General features: G+C 41.6%; 2 protein-coding genes across 7 annotated transcripts in view; both read left to right on the top strand.

Moving 5' to 3' along the window:
* Positions 1-2,979, top strand: part of nav1a (neuron navigator 1a) — a 69,596-nt gene extending 66,617 nt beyond the window's left edge. For all 5 annotated transcript variants that reach the window (XM_028408859.1, XM_028408860.1, XM_028408858.1 and 2 more), the window contains 3 exons: positions 73-191; positions 276-464; positions 626-2,979. In XM_028408859.1, the coding sequence (XP_028264660.1) occupies positions 73-191; positions 276-464; positions 626-721 (404 nt within the window). In that variant the 3' untranslated portion in view covers positions 722-2,979. The remainder of the gene's footprint in view (positions 1-72; positions 192-275; positions 465-625) is intronic.
* Positions 2,980-3,340: 361 nt separating this feature from the next.
* mybpha (myosin binding protein Ha) lies at positions 3,341-16,471 on the top strand. 2 transcript variants are annotated; one of them, XM_028409752.1, is made up of 15 exons: positions 3,341-3,581; positions 4,478-4,528; positions 4,918-4,974; positions 5,131-5,196; positions 5,325-5,459; positions 5,881-6,048; positions 8,889-8,977; positions 9,071-9,266; positions 9,974-10,113; positions 10,590-10,749; positions 11,228-11,364; positions 13,722-13,908; positions 14,009-14,065; positions 16,019-16,061; positions 16,163-16,471. In XM_028409752.1, exons 1-13 carry the CDS (start codon positions 3,356-3,358, stop codon positions 14,041-14,043), a joined length of 1,647 nt encoding a protein of 548 aa, XP_028265553.1. In that variant the 5' UTR covers positions 3,341-3,355; the 3' UTR covers positions 14,044-14,065; positions 16,019-16,061; positions 16,163-16,471. The 2 variants fall into 2 exon arrangements, with proteins under 2 accessions (XP_028265553.1, XP_028265554.1); XM_028409753.1 differs by lacking the exon at positions 4,478-4,528.
* The last annotated feature ends 2,883 nt before the right edge of the window (positions 16,472-19,354 follow it).

Below are 19,354 nucleotides of genomic sequence, written 5' to 3'. Positions count from 1 at the left end.
GCACAGGGCAGCTTGCACACAGGACAAGTGTTCCTTATGACAGAGATTAACAGAAGGTGTTTTGCCCTTCAGGTCCCTGCTTCTTTCTGTCATGTCCCGTCTCAGTGGTAGAGTTCAGACAGTGGTTCATTGACCTGTGGAACCACTCTATCATACCGTACCTGCAGGAGGGAGCCAAAGATGGAATCAAGGTGAAGACAGAGATGCCCCTAGAGTTCAACATTGTGTTTTTAATGAGAATCCCCTTTACGACAAACTTCTGTCTGTTTCCTCAGGTGCACGGGCATAAAGCAGTATGGGAGGATCCTGTGGAGTGGGTAAGAGGCACCCTCCCTTGGCCTAATGCACAGCAGGACCAGTCAAAGCTCTTTCACCTACCTCCTCCCAGCATTGGCCCAGCCAGTGAGGAGAAGAAGCCCCCCAAAGATACACCACCACCCAGCACACTGGAATCAGACCCTCTGGTTAGTGAACAGTTTGTCTTGTGTTTTGAAATTTAAATTGGAATATTATTAGTATTTGACAAGTCTAATTTCTTTTTTTCCAACACCCAACGTATTATAGAATAAACATGTTAATTTCCCACTTCACTCACTCTGCCTCTCTGTGTCTTCCTGCTGCACAGATGGCCATGCTGCTGAAGCTCCAGGAGTCAGCCAACTACATAGAGTCTCCAGAGAGGGAAGGCAGTCTGGATCCCACTCTGCAGGCAACATTCTGAGCTGACTGTCAATAAAGCTGAGGAACTATAAAGTCTTCATTATGGATGACAAAAGTGCAGTCCCAATGAGTATTCAAAGACTCACTAATGAACTTTTATTGTGTGCTCAGTGAGCAGCTACAAAGCTAAATGTAAAAAAGAGAGATTATGGACAAAGGGTGTGCTCTGCCCCGCTGTCAGGACGTTGGAAAGACGATTAAACTGCTTACACAGGAAGCTGTGATGATCAGGGAGAGACGTTTCTTTGAACACGTCTTTTCTCTGCCCTCAGTTTGCCCCAGATGGGTTGTTGCGCAATCTGCAAGTGCATGGTGTCCAGAAATAGTATGATGCAAGATATTACCTATAACCCTGTTTGTTCCCTGTTGTTTTTGTTTTGCTGCCACAACTTTCACAACATTTGGTGCTTACAGGTTTTCTTTGAAGGCACATAATTCATCTTAGAGAGAAAAAGTAAAAGTCTGATTCCCCGTCAGTTGACTCAACAGCCAAAATGCACTTTATTTTCTACTTGTAATAATTGGGTTTTAGAAGGCTGTATGTGTCGAAGACTGTGTATCAAATAGAGGGGGGGGCACAAAACGTGCAGTTCATTAGTAATTCCAGTAGATGGCGGCATCTGTCGATTCCTGCCTCATGCTCTCTCTCCGTGGTGTCTTATCAATGGTGCTCAGTTGAAACAAAATCCTGTAACTGTAATCCTGTGTATCCTTAACCATGAAAATGGCCTTGAATGTGTCCTTTTTTTCCAGTTCAGCCATTTTGTCGTCTTATCATGGATCAAATATCACACCTGTGAAACTGTCAAGAGTAACGTGCATGGGTGAACAGTGAAATGTTTTAGGGTAAAAAAAGAAAAAATCCTCACCAATGGATTGATATCATGTATTGTAAACACACATACAGAAAAAAAACAAAAATCAAAAACTGCTTGTCTGCCAAAACAGCCGACAATTTCTGGCTAATATGCTTGCGTATATTCTGTATTTAGACTGTTTTAAAACACAAACTTCTACAGCTTTGAAGGTCTTGATTTTGTAGGATTTTGTACTGAGTCATCGTCACTGATCACCTACATACAGTAATTATCACCTGCTGTATGTACACCCAACATGTCATTGAGTCAGTATCGGCCTTGACTGCGAGGTGTCTGGGCTGTTTCACTCATCTTTTATTCATTCAATACTCTACAAGGGAAAGGAGAGACGATTAGTAAAACAAGAAACACATTCTTCCTCTTATATCTTTGATTACTTCCATTTCTTTTATATATTTAAGTTACATTAGGAATGATTGCATCAGATCTTTAAATGGCTTCCTCGCCTTCATGGGTTTGCACATGAAATATATAGGAAAGTACAGTATTTATTGCTCACATCTTGACTGTTAAGAAGGAACAGGTTTATAAAAGAGAAGGAAGCTGTGCATACTAGAGAGAAACCCCCTTAGTTCTGTGCCCCTGAAGTACCTCAGACTGCCATTATTCTGTCCACAGACATGATGCCTACTGTATGTCTATCTGTGCCTGAAACACAATTTGGCCTAAAGCTGCTTATGAAGCTGCTTAGATCTACCACACGGAGGCCTCAGTTTGGAGGGAGACTCGATTACTTCTTCTGATGTCACTTTAACGCCATCACCGCTTGCCAGGTAGTCATCGTGAAGAGTAATGGTGGTGTGTGCGTCACTGATGAATGTTGTGCCACAAGCAGGCTGCTTAAGTGTGACTTGACACCATTTTTAAGTGTGGAAAAACTTGACGTCACTGAGAGAGGAAAGCAGTAGTGTAAAAGAGCAGATATCAGCCTGGAGATGTAATGTCGATGCATGTGTTCCCAAAGTGTTTTCCATTGGACCTACCACACATAAAACCCGATCAATGGAGGGAGATTTTTTTTAAATAACTGGATATCTTCCTGTTTTCACCTTGTTTTTAAGAGCAGAACATTTTTTTTCTTATGCAAATATTTGTAAAGGCTTCATTCTCTTTTGTACATCACTATTGTAAACACTGTAAATAGTCATTGCATCTGCGACAACAATCACAAAGAGAGGTCTAGGAGAAAGCGTGACCCCCTGTATGCAGAGAATGAGAGTGTCCTCTGTGGTTTCATTGTCTTCCTTCAGCAGGAAGGAGCTCTTAGCTTAAAAGTGGGCTTCAAGAAGGCTGTGTGGCATGTCTCTATAACCACGTCAAATCCCATTATGTCTAACATTGAGCAACGGACACAAATAAAATCATGCCATTCTTAACATCACTTACTTGCCTTGTGGTTGTATTACACTCTGTTCTCCACTGAGAGGCGCTCATGTTCCAATGTGCCATCAATAAGCCAGTGCTGCTGTCTGTTGTAGTATTTCACACATTTATTTGACTTATCAACAGATTTATTCATTAGTAAATGTGTGATCAGGGTTAAAATACGCCACATTTTCTTCTTCGTGTCTAGTTGTCGTAACCTACATTCCTGGCTGCTTCCAGAGATGACTGATGCTGGAACTGATGCTGGTGGGCGGGTGTAAGAGGCAGGGTATGGGTGGAGTTGCTTACAAACCCACCACCACACACACACTATAAATATTACCTAAGACCTCCATCCTCTTCATCCAGAGTGTTGACTTTCTGTCAGCAAGATGCCAGGCAAACCTGCACCCATCAAGAAGTCCCCAGCTAAGAAGGCCGGGGAGAAGCCACCTGAGCCCGCACCGGAGCCTGCACCTGCTCCCGCCGAGGCTCCACCTGCCGAGGTTCCACCTGCTGAAGCTCCACCTGCGGAAGCGGAAGCCGCTCCTGCCGAGGCACCTGCAGAGGCTCCCCCAGCAGCCGAGGGCGAAGCAGCTGCTGCTGAAGGAGCTCCAGGTATGCTTGTAAACCGACGACATGCCTACTGCTGACGGACTCGGGTGCTAAGCTAACTTTTAGCTAGACTAAGTCATGTATCTTTTATGCATCTTTAATGCGACTTACAACAACTTTGAATTCGTTTTTGTTTGTTGGTAAAATGCTTTTAAAGGTTTTAAGTTTTGTGATTTTGATTTTTAATTAGTTTAGACTAAAAACCAGAAGCAACCTTCTTGTTCAATTTAACTTACATGCTTAAATTCACAAACCTGTGACTTTACTTGTGAATTTAACACCTAAAAGTGTGTCTTTACTTACAGTATAGCAGAATTTTTCATGTCTACTGTACTCTTTATCTTTGCTAGGTTAACTGAATGACAACCTTTTAAGGTTATTATTATTGACAGGAAAGATAGTGAATCAAACTACAGTGTAATCATAAAGTCATAATCCTCATGCTGTAGTTGCAGCTTTGCACATTGTGACATACTGTATGTACAAAAGTTGATGTGTCAGGAAGTTGTTATGCCACTTTCCACAACTTCATTTGGTGTAAAACACAGTGGTGCCTTTCATTCAACATATATCGAATATATAAAACAATTGCCACTAATTGTAACTGTATTACTACATCCATCATTGTCCAGGTTCCCCTGCAGAAAATGTTGCATGATAAGTAACAAAACAAGATGCATGGGTCTTCTGTGATGGTTAAATTGCAGGATCCATTAGTTATACCTATATCACCACCACAGGGACGAGGCAGGTGCACCTGTCTGTAATTTCTTGCTTCTTTTGATCTGTCAGTTTAGTTCAGTTCACTTCGGTGGTGGGGTACGTGGAGTGGGTCTAGTTAAAGAGCTGATTTTGTTTCTGACTGACTCTGACCTCGACATGTAACCTCCTAACTTTAGCTGATGCCGCTGTGACAGAGGAAGGAGCCACATCAACAACTCCTACTGAGGGTAAACACGCACTGCAGGCAGTCCAGACACACACCCACACACAATGTGCAATGCAACAGATGTGTTTGTGTCCCCTTGTGTTCTACACAAACTGTGTTGCTCTTCATGACCTGTGGTCGTATTTCTGTTCGTTAACATTATCATGTGTAAAGTTGTATCTTTGCAGTTTGTTGACCATAGAGTTTCTTTTGTATCTGTCCTTTCTTGCGTCCATCTGTCTTCAAAGTTGTCCGTATTTGGCTCAAAAACCCACCTGTTCTTGTCACAGTGGATACAGAAAGCTTTGCATGCACTGCTCTGTACTGCTGCTTGCGTCAGTGTAGTTTATTTAGTTACAATTAGAAACCCATAATGTAATTTACTAACTGCCTTCCCTAATGGCATTTTAGCTGCTGCTCCTGCTGAGGAAGGTGCTGCTGCTCCTGCTGCAGAGACTCCAGCAGACGGTAAACACAAACCACCACATGCATAGCAGCTATACTACTCAGCCACAAAATACACATTGTGCTGTAAACAAGTCTTTGGAATAATCAGTTGCTAATCAAGGTTTTAGAAAGTTGCCATCCTTGCAGAACATTAAGTTTCTGTTTGTTTAATGCTAGCTGCTCCTGCAGAAGCTGCTGTAGTTGAGGAGCCACCCAAGGCCCCCACACCTCCACCACCAGCAGGTAATACCCGCATCTCTGCTCTGCTGTCTTTGCACACACACTCAAGTCAAAAGGAGATGTAAATGTCCTCTAAAGGTAACATTGAATCTTTTTTTTTCACTCTAATGATTCCTGTATGAATTTTACAGTCCCTACCAGTGCTCCTCTGGATGTGACTGTGGAAGATGTGAACAACTCCAGCCTCACCATTCAGTGGACGACCCCAGAGACTATTGGAGACTCTGGCCTGAATGGTTACACCATCGAGTACTGCAAGGATGGAAGTAAGTCTTCGTGTGTGTGTGTGTGTGTGAGGCTGCACCTGTCTCCAGAGTGTCAGAGTGTAGATAGACTCATAGCAGGGTCCTGGCCGTATACGGCAGACATCAGTTCAGCGGCTGTCACTGTATCTCCTCACACCACTTTTAGAAGCCCTCATTTGCTCAGATGACAGAATGCCTTCTGAGATTTCATGGTGGTGGCCAAAGTGTACCTCTCATGAGCACGTTGTTTGTAAACTTGTGTCGACAGCCGATAAACCACTTAACATGTTCCATTAAGGGTGTTTTTACAATTTGGAAATTAAAAACTATATGTAGCATGTAACATATACTATGTATTCAGATATCATTTCCAGCCTTTACATGCTGTCTTGAGATTTTAGTTTCCATTGATAACCTCTTTAAACCCTGTGTTTCCCTACAGCAACAGACTGGGTCGTAGCTAATGAGGAGCTGACCCCAACTAACCGTTACTGCATCAAGAATCTGACAGCCGATGACCTTCTGTGTGTTCGCGTGGTGGCTGTAAACCCTGGTGGCCGAAGCGAACCTGGAACACTTGCTGAGCCTGTGCCAATCCGTGAGGTTGGTGGTGAGTAGCAGTCAATACCATTTGCATAAGATAAGTCTGCTAAAATGGAAAGTACAGCTGTACTCCACGTAACTATACTCACTGATTATTTCTCTACAAAGGTCTGTCTATGTAAACCAAATGTCCTTACAACAGACACATTAAGAGGTTTTCACTCTTTAAAGATTACTTTAACCTCTTTATCAGCAGCCCCTCTTAATAGTTGTGACTTATGACCCTTCCTTAAAATACTCATGTTGCAGCCCTGGAGGCAGAGGTAGTATTAACTGCTACAGTCTCAGATGGACTGCACAGATGTACCGTGTGCATAAATCCCATGGGTGTTGACAAGTGCTTTTCATTAGCTGTAAATCATCCTTTCATTTGCATGTACACACATCTACAGGATTGACATCACAAATAAGATGGAGGGTCACTCTCATTTGGGCTTGTGCATTTTTCTTTTATTTTCACTTTTAATACATTTATAACACGGAAAAACACATAAATGGGGACACAATCATTCATATATAATCATGTCAATATATATATATATATATATATATATATATATATATATATATATATATATATATATACAATATTTATTCAGCACAAAATTGACAGTTTAAGAATGTTGACAAAAAGAGAAATAAGCACCTTATCATACCTGAAAGCACGAAACATATGTGTCCAGTGTTTTGTCCTTGGTCATGCTATGTCAATCTTCAGCATGATTTAATGGCAGTCTCAGCCAGGCAAAGGGAAACATTTGCCTAATGAGCCATCTGACAGTCATGTTATTTACTGGCATTAAACACTGACACTCCAGCGCCTTTCCCCATTTAAATTTATGACGTTGCTGCTCGGCTGTAGCTGCCCTGGTAGAGCTCAGGGACATTATAATGTATGTAAACCAATTAAGAAAATGTATTTTATCTTATTAAGATTAAAAGCAATTACATTCATCCATGCAGCCAGTCATTGGTAGAATATGTCATCGGGTCAGAATTCACTCACTAAATACCTGAATATTGTAACCTGTTAGTCTCAACTGCACCTTGTTAAGTCCAAATTAGCAAATGTTAGCATGAAACTGAGATGGTAAACAATATGTTTGCTAAATGTTAGCATGTTAGCGCTATCCTTGAGAGAAGGCTGATGTTAGGATTTGACTCAAAGCACTGCTGCTATGTATTTAACACAACATATCTGAGCTGGGCAGCATTTCACAGTATCTGGCAGATTTCCATACCTATTAATGGGGGTAACAATAAGTATTGATGATAACAGCTGTACTTTATCCTAGCCTTCTTACCCCTCGTAAGCGCTGCATGCTTTTGTATTTTTCTTTATTTAAGCCGGTGTAGGTTTTGTTATCAGAGTTCTGTTTTGTTCTTTCATCGGTCACACTGTGCAGTGTCAACTTCAGTGTATTTCCAGTTCAGGTTCAGATTCAAACTGCAGTGTACAAACTTTGTAGGAGAAATGCGGTCATGCAGTCAGAACTGCTGGTCAACTGAGGGGAGCGAAACATGAGCCTAATTGATGGATTCTGGGGAGGCTTGTTGGTGGTAAACTCAGCTGTGTGTCAGTCACAAGCTGTCTGGACCAGATACCCACCCATAGTACAAGCTACTGATGAAGACACATGCTGTCCTACATATGCTGAAAGCCCCTCGCAAAGACACTTTATCCAGAGACAAAGACAGATTATAGATTGTTTGGAGGAGGACATGCTGGCTGCTGGATGCTGTAATGCCAGCAGCACTTCTGGGCATTGCTGGGAAGTGTGCTGATTAGCAGGGATTAGAGTTTGAGCCAAATCTGGAGGCAGACCTGATCTTCTTGGGAACTGATGGTTCCAAGAGTCAGATCCCAGGCCATGCTGCAGTGACAAATGTAGGGACAGGGAGGATGAAACACACTGGGCTAGATATCAGGTTAGATTTAGAGCCTCAGAGGGACACGATGTGCTAGTGTGATAGCTATCGAAGAAGATAGATAATTGGTAGATGGTGTGTGAGCAGATGAGAAACAGGCTGCAGCAGAGTGAAGGAGGTGATGGAGGGCAGCAGCTTGGTGGTTTTATGTATCCTCTAAGCCCAGAGAACTTTTCAGACATTTGCTGCTTATGCAGAAACATGTTAGGGATGCTGTTCCAGATACTTAGCACCCAGCCTGAACCAAAGCCGTGTAGTGGCTGAGGACAAGTCAAAACCACATTTCAATGTTTATCCACTGGTAGGATTTACCAGCAGTCTTTGCAACATTTTCTAGATAGGATGTTACACCTCTCCTGTTGGTAGAAATGATACCTTCCTGCTGTTTCTTACATTAGACGAGCAAACACATTTCAGAGTTCGTCCAGGACTTTCTCGTCCCCACAGCTATTTTTAGGAGCTGCTGGATGAAGGGTCTTTCTCTTCTGAGTCCAAATTCTGCTGCATGTATGAGAAGGAAAACATTATTATTGATTAATCTTCTGGAATGATTGAGCACTCCAGAAGCTTAAAGTAAAAAAAACATATTTATGTTTTTTCATGTCTGGGTCATTTGAACCAACTTGTGGGTTAATTTTAGCTCCTTCAGTCATGTTCTCTTGTCAACCTTGCCCAGCAGTGGCTCATCTATTTAAGTCTTGTTGACCTGCCATTTTGAGTATACTGTATATGACCCCACTTTGAAGTCTTTAACATAAGAGGACACAGGTTGCACACTGTTGGCTGGTAATACTAGCCGGTGCAGGCGAGCAGATGATTTATTTGCTTGTAACAGCAATGGCAATAAATCAGCTCAGTCAATCAGAATATAGAACAAGGATGACTCAGAAAGTAAACATGTCTGGCTTTACTTTCCAGAACGTCCCAAGATCCGCATGCCCCGCACTCTCAGGTCCCGTCACATCAAGCAGGTTGGAGAGCAGATCAACCTGGTCATCCCATTTCTTGTAAGTCTTTGCACATCTGTTGTATAGTCCAGGAAAAATATAGGCAAATGACAAATGCTGTTTCATTGCATTTTTTTTCTTCCAACTCTTTAGGGAAAGCCCAAACCTGTAGTGTCCTGGCTCAAGGATGGCCAGGCTCTGGACACAAAGAGGGTCAACATCCGGAACAGCACCAACGACAGCATCATATTTATTCGCACCGCTCAGAGGGAGGACTCTGGTGTTTACGAGATGACCGTCAAAGTCGACAGCTTTGAAGACAAAGCCACCATCACCCTGCAGATTGTGGGTGAGTCACAGATAGCATGTATATGTTTGCACATTATGTAAACAAACATGCACCTGTGCTTATGTGTAAACATGTTTTGAAGCTGCTCAGATGACCCGTTGACTTTTTGACTTATACACAGTCTAGGACTTTAAGATCTGTGACTTGCTGCAAGAGAAATTTGCCACTGGTAATTGTGTGACTGAATTCTGATGGCATTACTGTAGAAATGCATGGTTCACTTGAGATTTTTAGGTGATGATATCTTTTAACATTTTTATAAACATAGTGATTATGATTTTATTTAACTCATTTTGGTCTATAAATTATAAATATAAGGTTAATATTAGGATTAAGAATTACTTAATTAATCCCCATGGGGAAATTAAGTTGTAGTAGAGGCATATCAAATAAATAAATACAATATATACACATACACCCACAGTAGCAGAACAAAATGAACATAAATACACAGTTAATATAACTGATAAGTTTGAAGTGCACCTTAGATGCTGCTTTAGTCCAACTTTGTGAGCACAGCTCTGACAGTCACAGATGAGTTATAGAGTCTGATGGAATGGAATGACTTCCTGTACTGTTCCTTAGAGCAGCAGGGCAGCAGGAGTCTGTTGCTGAAGCTGCTTCTGAGTTTGTCCACAGTGTTGTGGAGAGGGTGGGATTGTCAAAGAGCACTTTTTTGTATTTCTTACACTAATGTGTTTCTTTAGAGCTGCCCGGTCCTCCTGCTAGTGTAAAGCTGGTGGACACCTGGGGCTTCAATGCAGCTCTGGAATGGACTCCTCCTAAGGACAACGGCAACACAGATATCACTGGATACACTGTTCAGAAGGCTGACAGGAAGACCGAGGTATGACTGACATTTATAGAAAAAATATACACATTCACATCAAAGAAGTTACATCAGGTGAGCCACACCAGTCTACGCAGAGTTTAATTTGTTTATTCACCTGCTTAGGAGGAATTACATTTTGGAATGTTGAGGGGAAAAAACATGACAACTTAATTTGAAAATAGTGTCAAATTTTTTGAAAGAAAACTGGAGGAAATTCAGAACCTCAGTTTTACAGTGACCCTGACAGAAAAAGTCTCTTAATTAAAAAGAAAAAGTCAAAACTCTACTACTATTTTTTTCCATAGAAATATGAGAGGAAATGAGTGGATGTTGATCACAAGCCAGCACTCTTCAAATGTCAGCATGAAAACATTAAGCTAATGGTGGCTTGATTGATAGCTCAGTGGTAACGACCGATCCAGTGAGGACACAACACAGTATCATTTCCAGTCTGTGCTACACTGACCAGTCGGTTGCGCCATCACCCACAGGAATGGTTCTCAGTGCTGGAGCACTATCACCGGCTAACTGCAACTGTCTCAGACCTCATCATGGGCAACTCGTATAAATTCAGAGTCTTCGCTGAAAACCAAGTGGGTATGAGTGAAAAGAGTGCTGTCACTAAGGACGTGGCCACCATCCAGAAGACAGGTGATCTTCTTTATGCTTTGGCTGAGTTTGTTGTTATGAGAAAGAGTTTAGTAGAAGTGGATACTTATGCTGTACTTTATTGAGCTGCAGTAAGTCTTTAAGGATTTTAAAATGAAGACTTGAGGAGTGGGAAACAGCCTTGGCATGGCTTTAATTAAACAGAAGTGCATAGCTTTCTTTCAAAGTGCCAAAAGCTACTACAGAAATACATTTTAAGAGACTGTAAAGTGATTGTGACAGCTGGCAGGGCTAGGGCACCACACAAACATACACTCACATGCACACACCACATTTCCCTGTGCCATCTACATCCATTAAATGTCAGTGTTTGTACATTACACTGAAAGAAAAAAACAAAAAAGGAACAGAAAGCTGAACCTAGGGCCACAGTTATTTAGTGCGGTGGCATCATTTAAAGCTGTTGATGAGAAATTCCTTCCACTGCCCACTGGGATCTTGACTACTTGTGTTTGTACAGGCATTGTCTATAAGCCTCCAGAGTACCCAGAGCACGACTTCAGCGAGGCACCCAAGTTTACTGTACCTCTCAGCGACCGTGCTGCCACTGTGGGCTACACCACCAAGCTGCTGTGTTCTGTTCGTGGAAGCCCCAAGGTCAGCCCTACACTATCACACTACCCTAAAGTCAGTCCTGTCCCATTTCTCAAACCAGCTGTCATTAGAGGGCCTCTCAATGCCACAGGGTGAAGTGCAATCAGATTAACCTCTGTGCAAGTAAAGGAGGCAGGTCACTGTGTGGAATGAATGTGTTTCAACCTGTTCCAATCTGACATTAATGGGGAGATGATAATTTGACATTACAGCATCTAAGTGCTTTATTCTCACCAAGAAAATTATTTGAGCATCTGGTATACCACTTCAAATGTGGTATTCATGCTGTGGCTAAAATGATCCATAGTAGAGCAGGGTAGGGCTCAGGCTGGTATGCACATGTTAAGTTTCAGTATGTCTCTCACTGTTCTCAGCGGCTGCTGCTCTGGTTAAACTTATCTCTACAGTTGTCTGACCGATGCATACAGATTAGGCGGCAGGCCAGAGTGGAAATGCAGTCGATTATTTATCCTGGAGGGGTCCTTACCATGGACAGCAGCAGTGGGACAATGTGCACATGCCAGTGTTTGCTCACATTTGACCGCTAAAGCGATCACTAGGAAACAAAGAGAGTTGATGGGTGTTGGCTGGGGAAGGGCTTGTACATAGTTGTTTCAAAAGCAGCTGCGAATGTCAGAAAACCATGGTCTGACGATTTTATTTCTTTTGTGGCATTCGAGTATGGTATGCATGAGACCTATGTAGCTCAATGCAGGCATCTCAGCTGAAGCCTATGTTTGTGAATAGGGATGTCACTGAATTTAGTATCTTTCGTGCTTCCGTGTTTTAAAGACGCTTCCTTGTCTGTCTCTGTGGACCAGAAAGTTGAATTCTGCAGCGAGATCAACCAAGTAGCAGTAGCTGTGTGAAAATAAAGCCACTGATCACTAGTAAGGGACCATGGAAAAAAAACACATGCCTTTCATGAAATAGACACACACTGAATGTGTATTTAACCCGTGTGTGTGACCCCATGACTACAAAACTGCTGTCACAGATATATGCCAGCTGACAACATATCATATTTCCTCAAACAGTACAGTGTCTGCTAAAACCTACTGAGAACTGTAGTGTCATCTCTTTACATAATGTGATACTTGGTAGGCTGTAAGTGTTTTATAGCATGTGTTTATTAAGTCCACTTGGCATAGAGTTCAGAGTTTGCTGTTGAGAACACCCAGCAAAAAGGCATGTTTAGTGTGGTGATAAGTTGTTCTTCTGTCTCTGATAAACAGCTTTTGCATGGAGAGGTAGGGAATACATTAGGAGCTGAGAGGAACGATAAGCAGGGAAGAGACCATGATAAGAGCTTCAGCCTTTTGTCTTGTCACAGCTAAGTGCAGGTGTGACTGAATCACAGAAGAAGGTACTATTTTTGCCACCCATGCAGATTGCAGCCATTATCACTGTGAATAACTCTCTGTAACATCCACACACAAGTGGGAGGGATGGATAGGTTTTTTTAAGTTATCTTTGTCAGATAAATAAGGCTAGTTAACCACATGGGATCTGTTAAAATCAGCATGCTATCTTCCTCACAATAGCGACCACCATTGGCAACTATTATTATTAGTTGCCATTGGAATTCACTTAGTTTAATGTGTGACCATCCAAAAAAATCCCTTATGAAGAATAAACACAAACATTCTTTCACCGGGTGTTAACGGCTTTGGAAACATACATAACCTGTCATGTCAATTGCACAATGTCAACTGCATGGTAATGCCAGAGGAGAAGTCAGCATTTAAAATCTATACATATGTATATATAATGTACAATACTTGGTCTGCACACATAAGGTATGATTGGTACACTCGTGGCCTAAGATAGAAGGAGAGGAGTTATACAGGGAATAGACTACATCAGCTTTCGTGTGATCATCCTCTGCCTCCGTCTTGGAGGCTTCTCAGCCAAGGAGGACCGTGAGGACATGGAAGAAACACTAGAAGAGAGTGCTGCCTCTTACAGCATGGCTTTGGAATTCAGGGAGAGCCCCCCCTCCTGGAAGGCAGGCCAGTGTCATCACACAGGAGCTCTAAAATGCATCAGCTGAGGTGAAACCTAGTAACAAGAATCACCTTGCATGAGGATGGACCATGAGGAAATCCACACAGGGAACACGTCACTGAAATGCAGAGCATTACATCTTGTATTTCTCTATATCTACCAAACAGTCGCACTCAGCACAGACAGCAGGAGCGTAGTTCGGCCAAAAATCTGAAAAATAGTTCAAATAATGAGGATTTACTAATTTGGTCAATCTTTAGTGGTCACAATCTGTGTGGAAAATTGTTGAGTTTGCCAGATCATCATATATTTGAGGGATGGTAAATAACTTCATAAATATCTTCTCTTCTTAGCCTAAGATTGAGTGGTTGAAGAATCAGATGATCATTGGTGATGACCCCAAGTTTCGTCAGATCTCCAACCAGGGCATTTGCTCCCTGGAAATCCGTAAGCCCTGCAGCTTTGATGGCGGTGTGTACACCTGCAGAGCCAAGAACGCCCAGGGAGAGGCCACAGTCTCCTGCAAACTGGAGGTCAAACGTATGTATCAGCGTACAGCCAGAGGAACAAATAGAATACAATACAAATCCATTTGTAAAGAATCATTATAAATTATACATGCATATTCCTTTCCCCACAGAGGTTATTCTTCCAGATGCTGAGAAGGGCAAATAAACCAGTATTTAAACGTCCACAGGTAAGGAACAACACAAGACAAATTTAATGACCTATTAAAAAAATAATTAGTAGAATCAAACACCAAAGTTTCAGTTTTATAAATGAAAAACATACAAAGTCGGCTGTTCCACTGCTAAATTGTTTTATTAAGAGTTTTGATGTGCCAACACAGCAATGCATTGATGCTACCATCATCACTCTGAAAAACCACTGCGGACTTTCTGACCCAAACCTAATCTGACAATGACAATTTTTAAGGAATTCGACAGACTGATAATACACCTGTGCTGACTGATTAGACATAAATAGCAGAATTCTTACATTCATTGCATCAAATTAAAGACAACTGCAGCTAATCTGCCCATCCCTCCTGCCCCTCCATCTTTGCTCTTCTCTCAAACTTTCTCCTCTGTACTCACTGTACATTGCCTGACCTGCTTTCAAGTCACATTCAGAAAGAACTACCAAATACCAAATTCGATGTTTTTACCACTTCCGTGTTTCTATTTATGTCCTTACTGTTAGGCAGACTCATTCATGTTTTAGTATTGGTGATTAAAATGCTTGAGTGGTGTAGCGTTTCAAGGAGCGCTGGGAGGCTTTGCTCACAGTATCATTTTACTGTTGACAAGAGAGGCCCCATTACAGCTCAAAAAGGTGAGAGATGTTAGCAAGATGTAAAATACAGAATGAGCTGACAAAGAAAAATGAGCAGAAATATGAGCAGGTAAGAATGAGGACACATGTAGAGGTGCATCGGACAGTTGAAGGTTGTCAAGAGTGAGAGGATAATGGTTTAACCTTACTGCAAAGGGCATACTCCTGTCTCCTTTTACAGCACTTTCCACTACTACTATACATGAGCTGCAGATTGTATTAGAGACAGAAGAGTTTTTAGTTTTGTGTGAAGCTGCTTTGTGTATGAAAACATCACTGTTACTTTCTTATACTTCATCAGTTTTACAATACTCTTGCTCTTTTAGTTTAATTAACAGAATATGTGCCATTCAGTTAAACAGGATCAAAATATGATTGACTTGTATTGTGTTCCCATGTCATCCATTTCACCTCTCTTGTAAGGATGATCCAGTCCCAAATTCAGTTCCAAAGAACAAATTCTGTGTGACAATCTGTCACTACTTTTCCTTTATTTGTATCATCAGCAAATTAGTCTTTAGCAAAGATTTGATTAGTTTGTGGTTGTCATCTTACTTGGTGGCGACTGTGGTGTCATTTTGAAACTTAACCTTGAATGTGGGGCCTCAGTTCCTGTCTGAGTTGATTGACATTAGCAAATAAACTGGATGGAGTTGCTGTGCTACATGCATACTGCAAAATTTGACCTTCAGTGCCGTCAGGGACACAAGTGTGTTCATACTTCACTGTAAATGGGATCACATGCCTTCCTGACCACCCCCCAAATGAGGCTCGAGTAATCAGGTCTTAATGCATCCTCTGTGTGTTTGGATGCATTCACACCTGTATTTACAGCTGTCCTCTTGTGATCAAATTACTGAAAGAGTGTTTTCATGCCAAGTGTAAACTGCATCCTATAAATGACACGATTGTGCTTGGGAGTCTGTGCAGAGCATTGGGATGTGGTCCCAACAGGCACAGCCATACAAGGGAGGGATCCTCAAGGGGAAGAAAATGAGGGATTAAGCAGGGAGCGCCTTTGGTTGGGAGGAGATAGGGGTGATGTCAGTGCGGCACTCCAGCTTCTAAAAATGACTCCAGATGATCTGACACACTGCCAAACTCTTCACATTACCATGAGTCGACAGGCCAAGTAGAGTGCTGTGAGAAGAATGGAGAATGGGCTAAGAGGGCAGAAACCGAGCCAGATAATCCTCGATGGAAAATACGCAACACACCCATGCACATCTTCTAGTAGAACATTCAGGTTGGAGGGATTATTAACACTTTGTGACACCACTCAACCCCCAACATTCTGTAATTATCTTTCCATCAGTGCCTTTAAATGACCAGCGGAAGTCCAGGTCTTATGTTTTGAGGTGAGTGTGTTTAAAAAATTCATAAATGTAAAAATAATGTCACGTCCACTCCCAGCCTGTAGTACCCCTCTAATCCTTGCTGTGTGTCCTATTTCTTTTAGAGTGTTTGAGGAGGTGAGAAAAGGTTGTCGCTGGATGAGCAGCAGTATACGTAATGAAGAAAAAGGACAGAACTGCACACATACACACACACACACACACACACACACACACACTTCTTCATATATATTTTCTTCTAGTAAGCAAGGAAGTCCTGTCCCACTGTCCCACCCATCCCAGTTTTTCAAATGTTGTATGTTATTTTGGTTGGTACCATGTATGTAAGGCTATATGTGGCATATTTTTTTGTTCCTGTGCTGTTTGTTACAGCAAAGACATATATGTGATACTCAATAAAACAGTGAATCCTTGGTATTGCAATTATACAAATTTTTAATAAAATGGTATTTTATTATAAATAATGCGTATTTTTACACACATTTCAAGTGAGTTACAGTACAACAGCGTGCGTGGTATTAGGCCATTACTGTTTGATAAAATGGCTGAAGTCTTAAAGTAAAGTGTTATTGAGTGAGGTTTGGAATTATGTGCTTTAGAGATTTAGACGCTATCTGTCCTATAAAAACTGACAGAAAATGATTTAGTATTGACTAGCTGTGTGTATGTGTGTGCGCGTTTGGTGAGGAGCTGCTGCTTTTATAGACAAGCTACTAAAATACAAGGTGACCACAGTTTTTTTGTGCTGTTCATCAGGTATGTGCACTCAGACAGATGATGTGGGGGGTTTTAATGTTGTACTGACACCTTGTGGTAAGGGTAGTAAGGTATAGCTCCTTGAAAATGAAGTTAGAGCATTGTTGGAGCGCCCCCTGGTGGATGGTTATAATATTGGACATTAACCCTACTTTCTCCATGTCAGTGAAGTGGCGTAGGAAGCATTAAAAATGTTGGTGGGACACCTTCTGTGGGTGGGTGGTGGAAAAAAGTATATTAGTTTAGTTAGTACTTATACAAAGCCTTCATGTCTGAGGCCTTCTCTCATTTACAGAGACAAAATACTGGCAAATCTCACCATGTCCACCTGATTGAGTTTTCCCCGTCACCACTCACCTCAGCAATAGAACTTCCTGCACTGGACCTACATGATGGCCCTGCCTCTGACTCACTCTCAGAATCAACCTTAGATATAGATGGAGATGGAGAGATTGTGCTTTACTACTATGTGCTCCTACTGCTGGAGGGGAGAACAGATTTAGAAAGACACCTAAAGATGGCGCCATTTACCAGTTTATCACCAAGCTGGCTTCTTGGCACTGAGTTTTTTTCTCTCCATTCATTAGAGAACTGATGTTTCTCAGACCTTTTCGGTGTGCAAAACAAATAATTCATTCATCCAGGTCCCTGACCTCTTGGGAACATTCCCTCAATGGAGTAGTTTTTTTAATTGCTCATTCTTTATAAGGTCACAGCAAATGAAGAAAAGGAATAAAAAAAAGGCAGACACAATGACATGTTAGCTGTGATTTACATCTGTGTATATGTCAGTCAGTAGCTTTATGGCTTCTCAATGGCGGCCTAGACGAGCAGATAAAGGCGTGTGTCACCTTAATGGAGGCCTAAGGTTCTCCACAGAGAGTAAGCTCAAATCCCAGCAGGGAATGGAGCAGAGCTGCTGTCAAGACACATGAAAGTGCAGTTCAACCAAAACACTGAGGCCATCCTTTAGAAAACAAAACCATTGGCTCCCAGCCCAGCATCTTGAAGGCTTTCATGTACAAAAAGACCAGAATAAACAATTAGTTATTACCCTGGAAAGCTTCCTTAGCAAATGTTTTAGGGTTGTTGCTAAGAAACTCAGAGTGGCTTCAGCGCTGGGTGGGAAAGTCCAGTTTATTACTTCAGATAGTCATTGCGCAAGAAGAACTTATATTTCTCAGCTTTTTTGTTATTTTCCCCAGAGACTGTGTTAACAAGTCAAACACGCCCTCATCCAAAACCTGGGTAACTATACAGGCTCCAACATGCACAGCCAAGTGAAGCCTGAAAAATGTGATGTTGGATCTGTAGTTGGTAGTATAATCTGACTTTAAATAGCAGAATATATAAGCTACTGTACAGAGTATGATGACATTCACTGTCCCAGAGGATGAAGCCTCATCATTTTAAGTCGTTGGCTGCCTGTGATATTTTGGCAGCTGTTGTGTGGATTGCTTTTAGATTTGGAGGACACATCCAGAGAGGATCAGCACTTGTGACCTTAGTGATCCTCTGACTTTGTTAGTTCATGCAAGCGACAGAGCAGAGTTTTAACTTCCGTGAACTGTAAAACATACATGCACACAAACATAGAACCTTAATTATTATCCCTTTATTTTGTCAATAGTGATCAGATTTTTTTTTTTAATCAAACACTATCATCAGTTCGTAGCTATATTTAGAGAAAGCATAGCTGTTTGTCCTGCCTACATATAACAGGATGTATTGTGCCACAACCCGCAGATCACGAGATTAGGATTAGAGATCAAAATTTCTAAATGTGTTGGCTGTCTGACAGAAACACACAGAAACGCACACACACAAAACATTTTTAGAAAATCTTTTATTCCCCACACCAGCCTCTAGCTGTTAATTTGATGGCCATAGCATAACAACATATCATTATGTAACATGACTCATTCAGCAGTCATCTGTCAGTCCTGCAGGTCTTGTTTGTCTGTTTTATATGTATATTTGGGATCTTGGTGAAGGTCTCTAGTATACCTCTGCCCCCTAACCCTAACCCACCTTCATGCATGAAGCCAATTTCAGGGTTGTGCACAGAATCCTGCCTATAACTGAGACAGAGACTCATGTTCACCCTCTAATTTGTAAAATGTATACACTCAAAGATATACAAAGTAAACATTAAAGTAAACCTAGTGCACATGCAGATATCCCTTAAGTTGGCTTTGGTGACAGTGTCCAACAAAAAAAACGTCCATGTTGAAACTGATCACTGCAGGGTAAAAGCAATCTGAACAAAGGCACCAGCTCTGTTTGGCCTCTGCAGACTGAATCCTCCTGCAAGGATAACAAAGCTGAGGCTTTCTCCTCTCTTTGCTGCTTTTCTTCAGCTGAATTTTTATTCATAAAATCCTTTTCAGCCTTAATAAAAGATGCATTATTTAAAAAATGGAACATAGTATGCAATAATGCATGCAGCAGATTTCCAGCGCCATCTGCAGCCTGAATTCTGTACTTCTTTTAATGAACCAGAAGTTCTCGGAAAAACAACAGGCTCTATGTCCCTAATT

The sequence above is a fragment of the Parambassis ranga genome, chromosome 7, assembly GCF_900634625.1.
Source record: "Parambassis ranga chromosome 7, fParRan2.1, whole genome shotgun sequence".
NCBI classification, from domain to species: Eukaryota; Metazoa; Chordata; class Actinopteri; family Ambassidae; genus Parambassis; species Parambassis ranga.
This window is presented reverse-complemented; position numbering and strand designations above follow the sequence as displayed.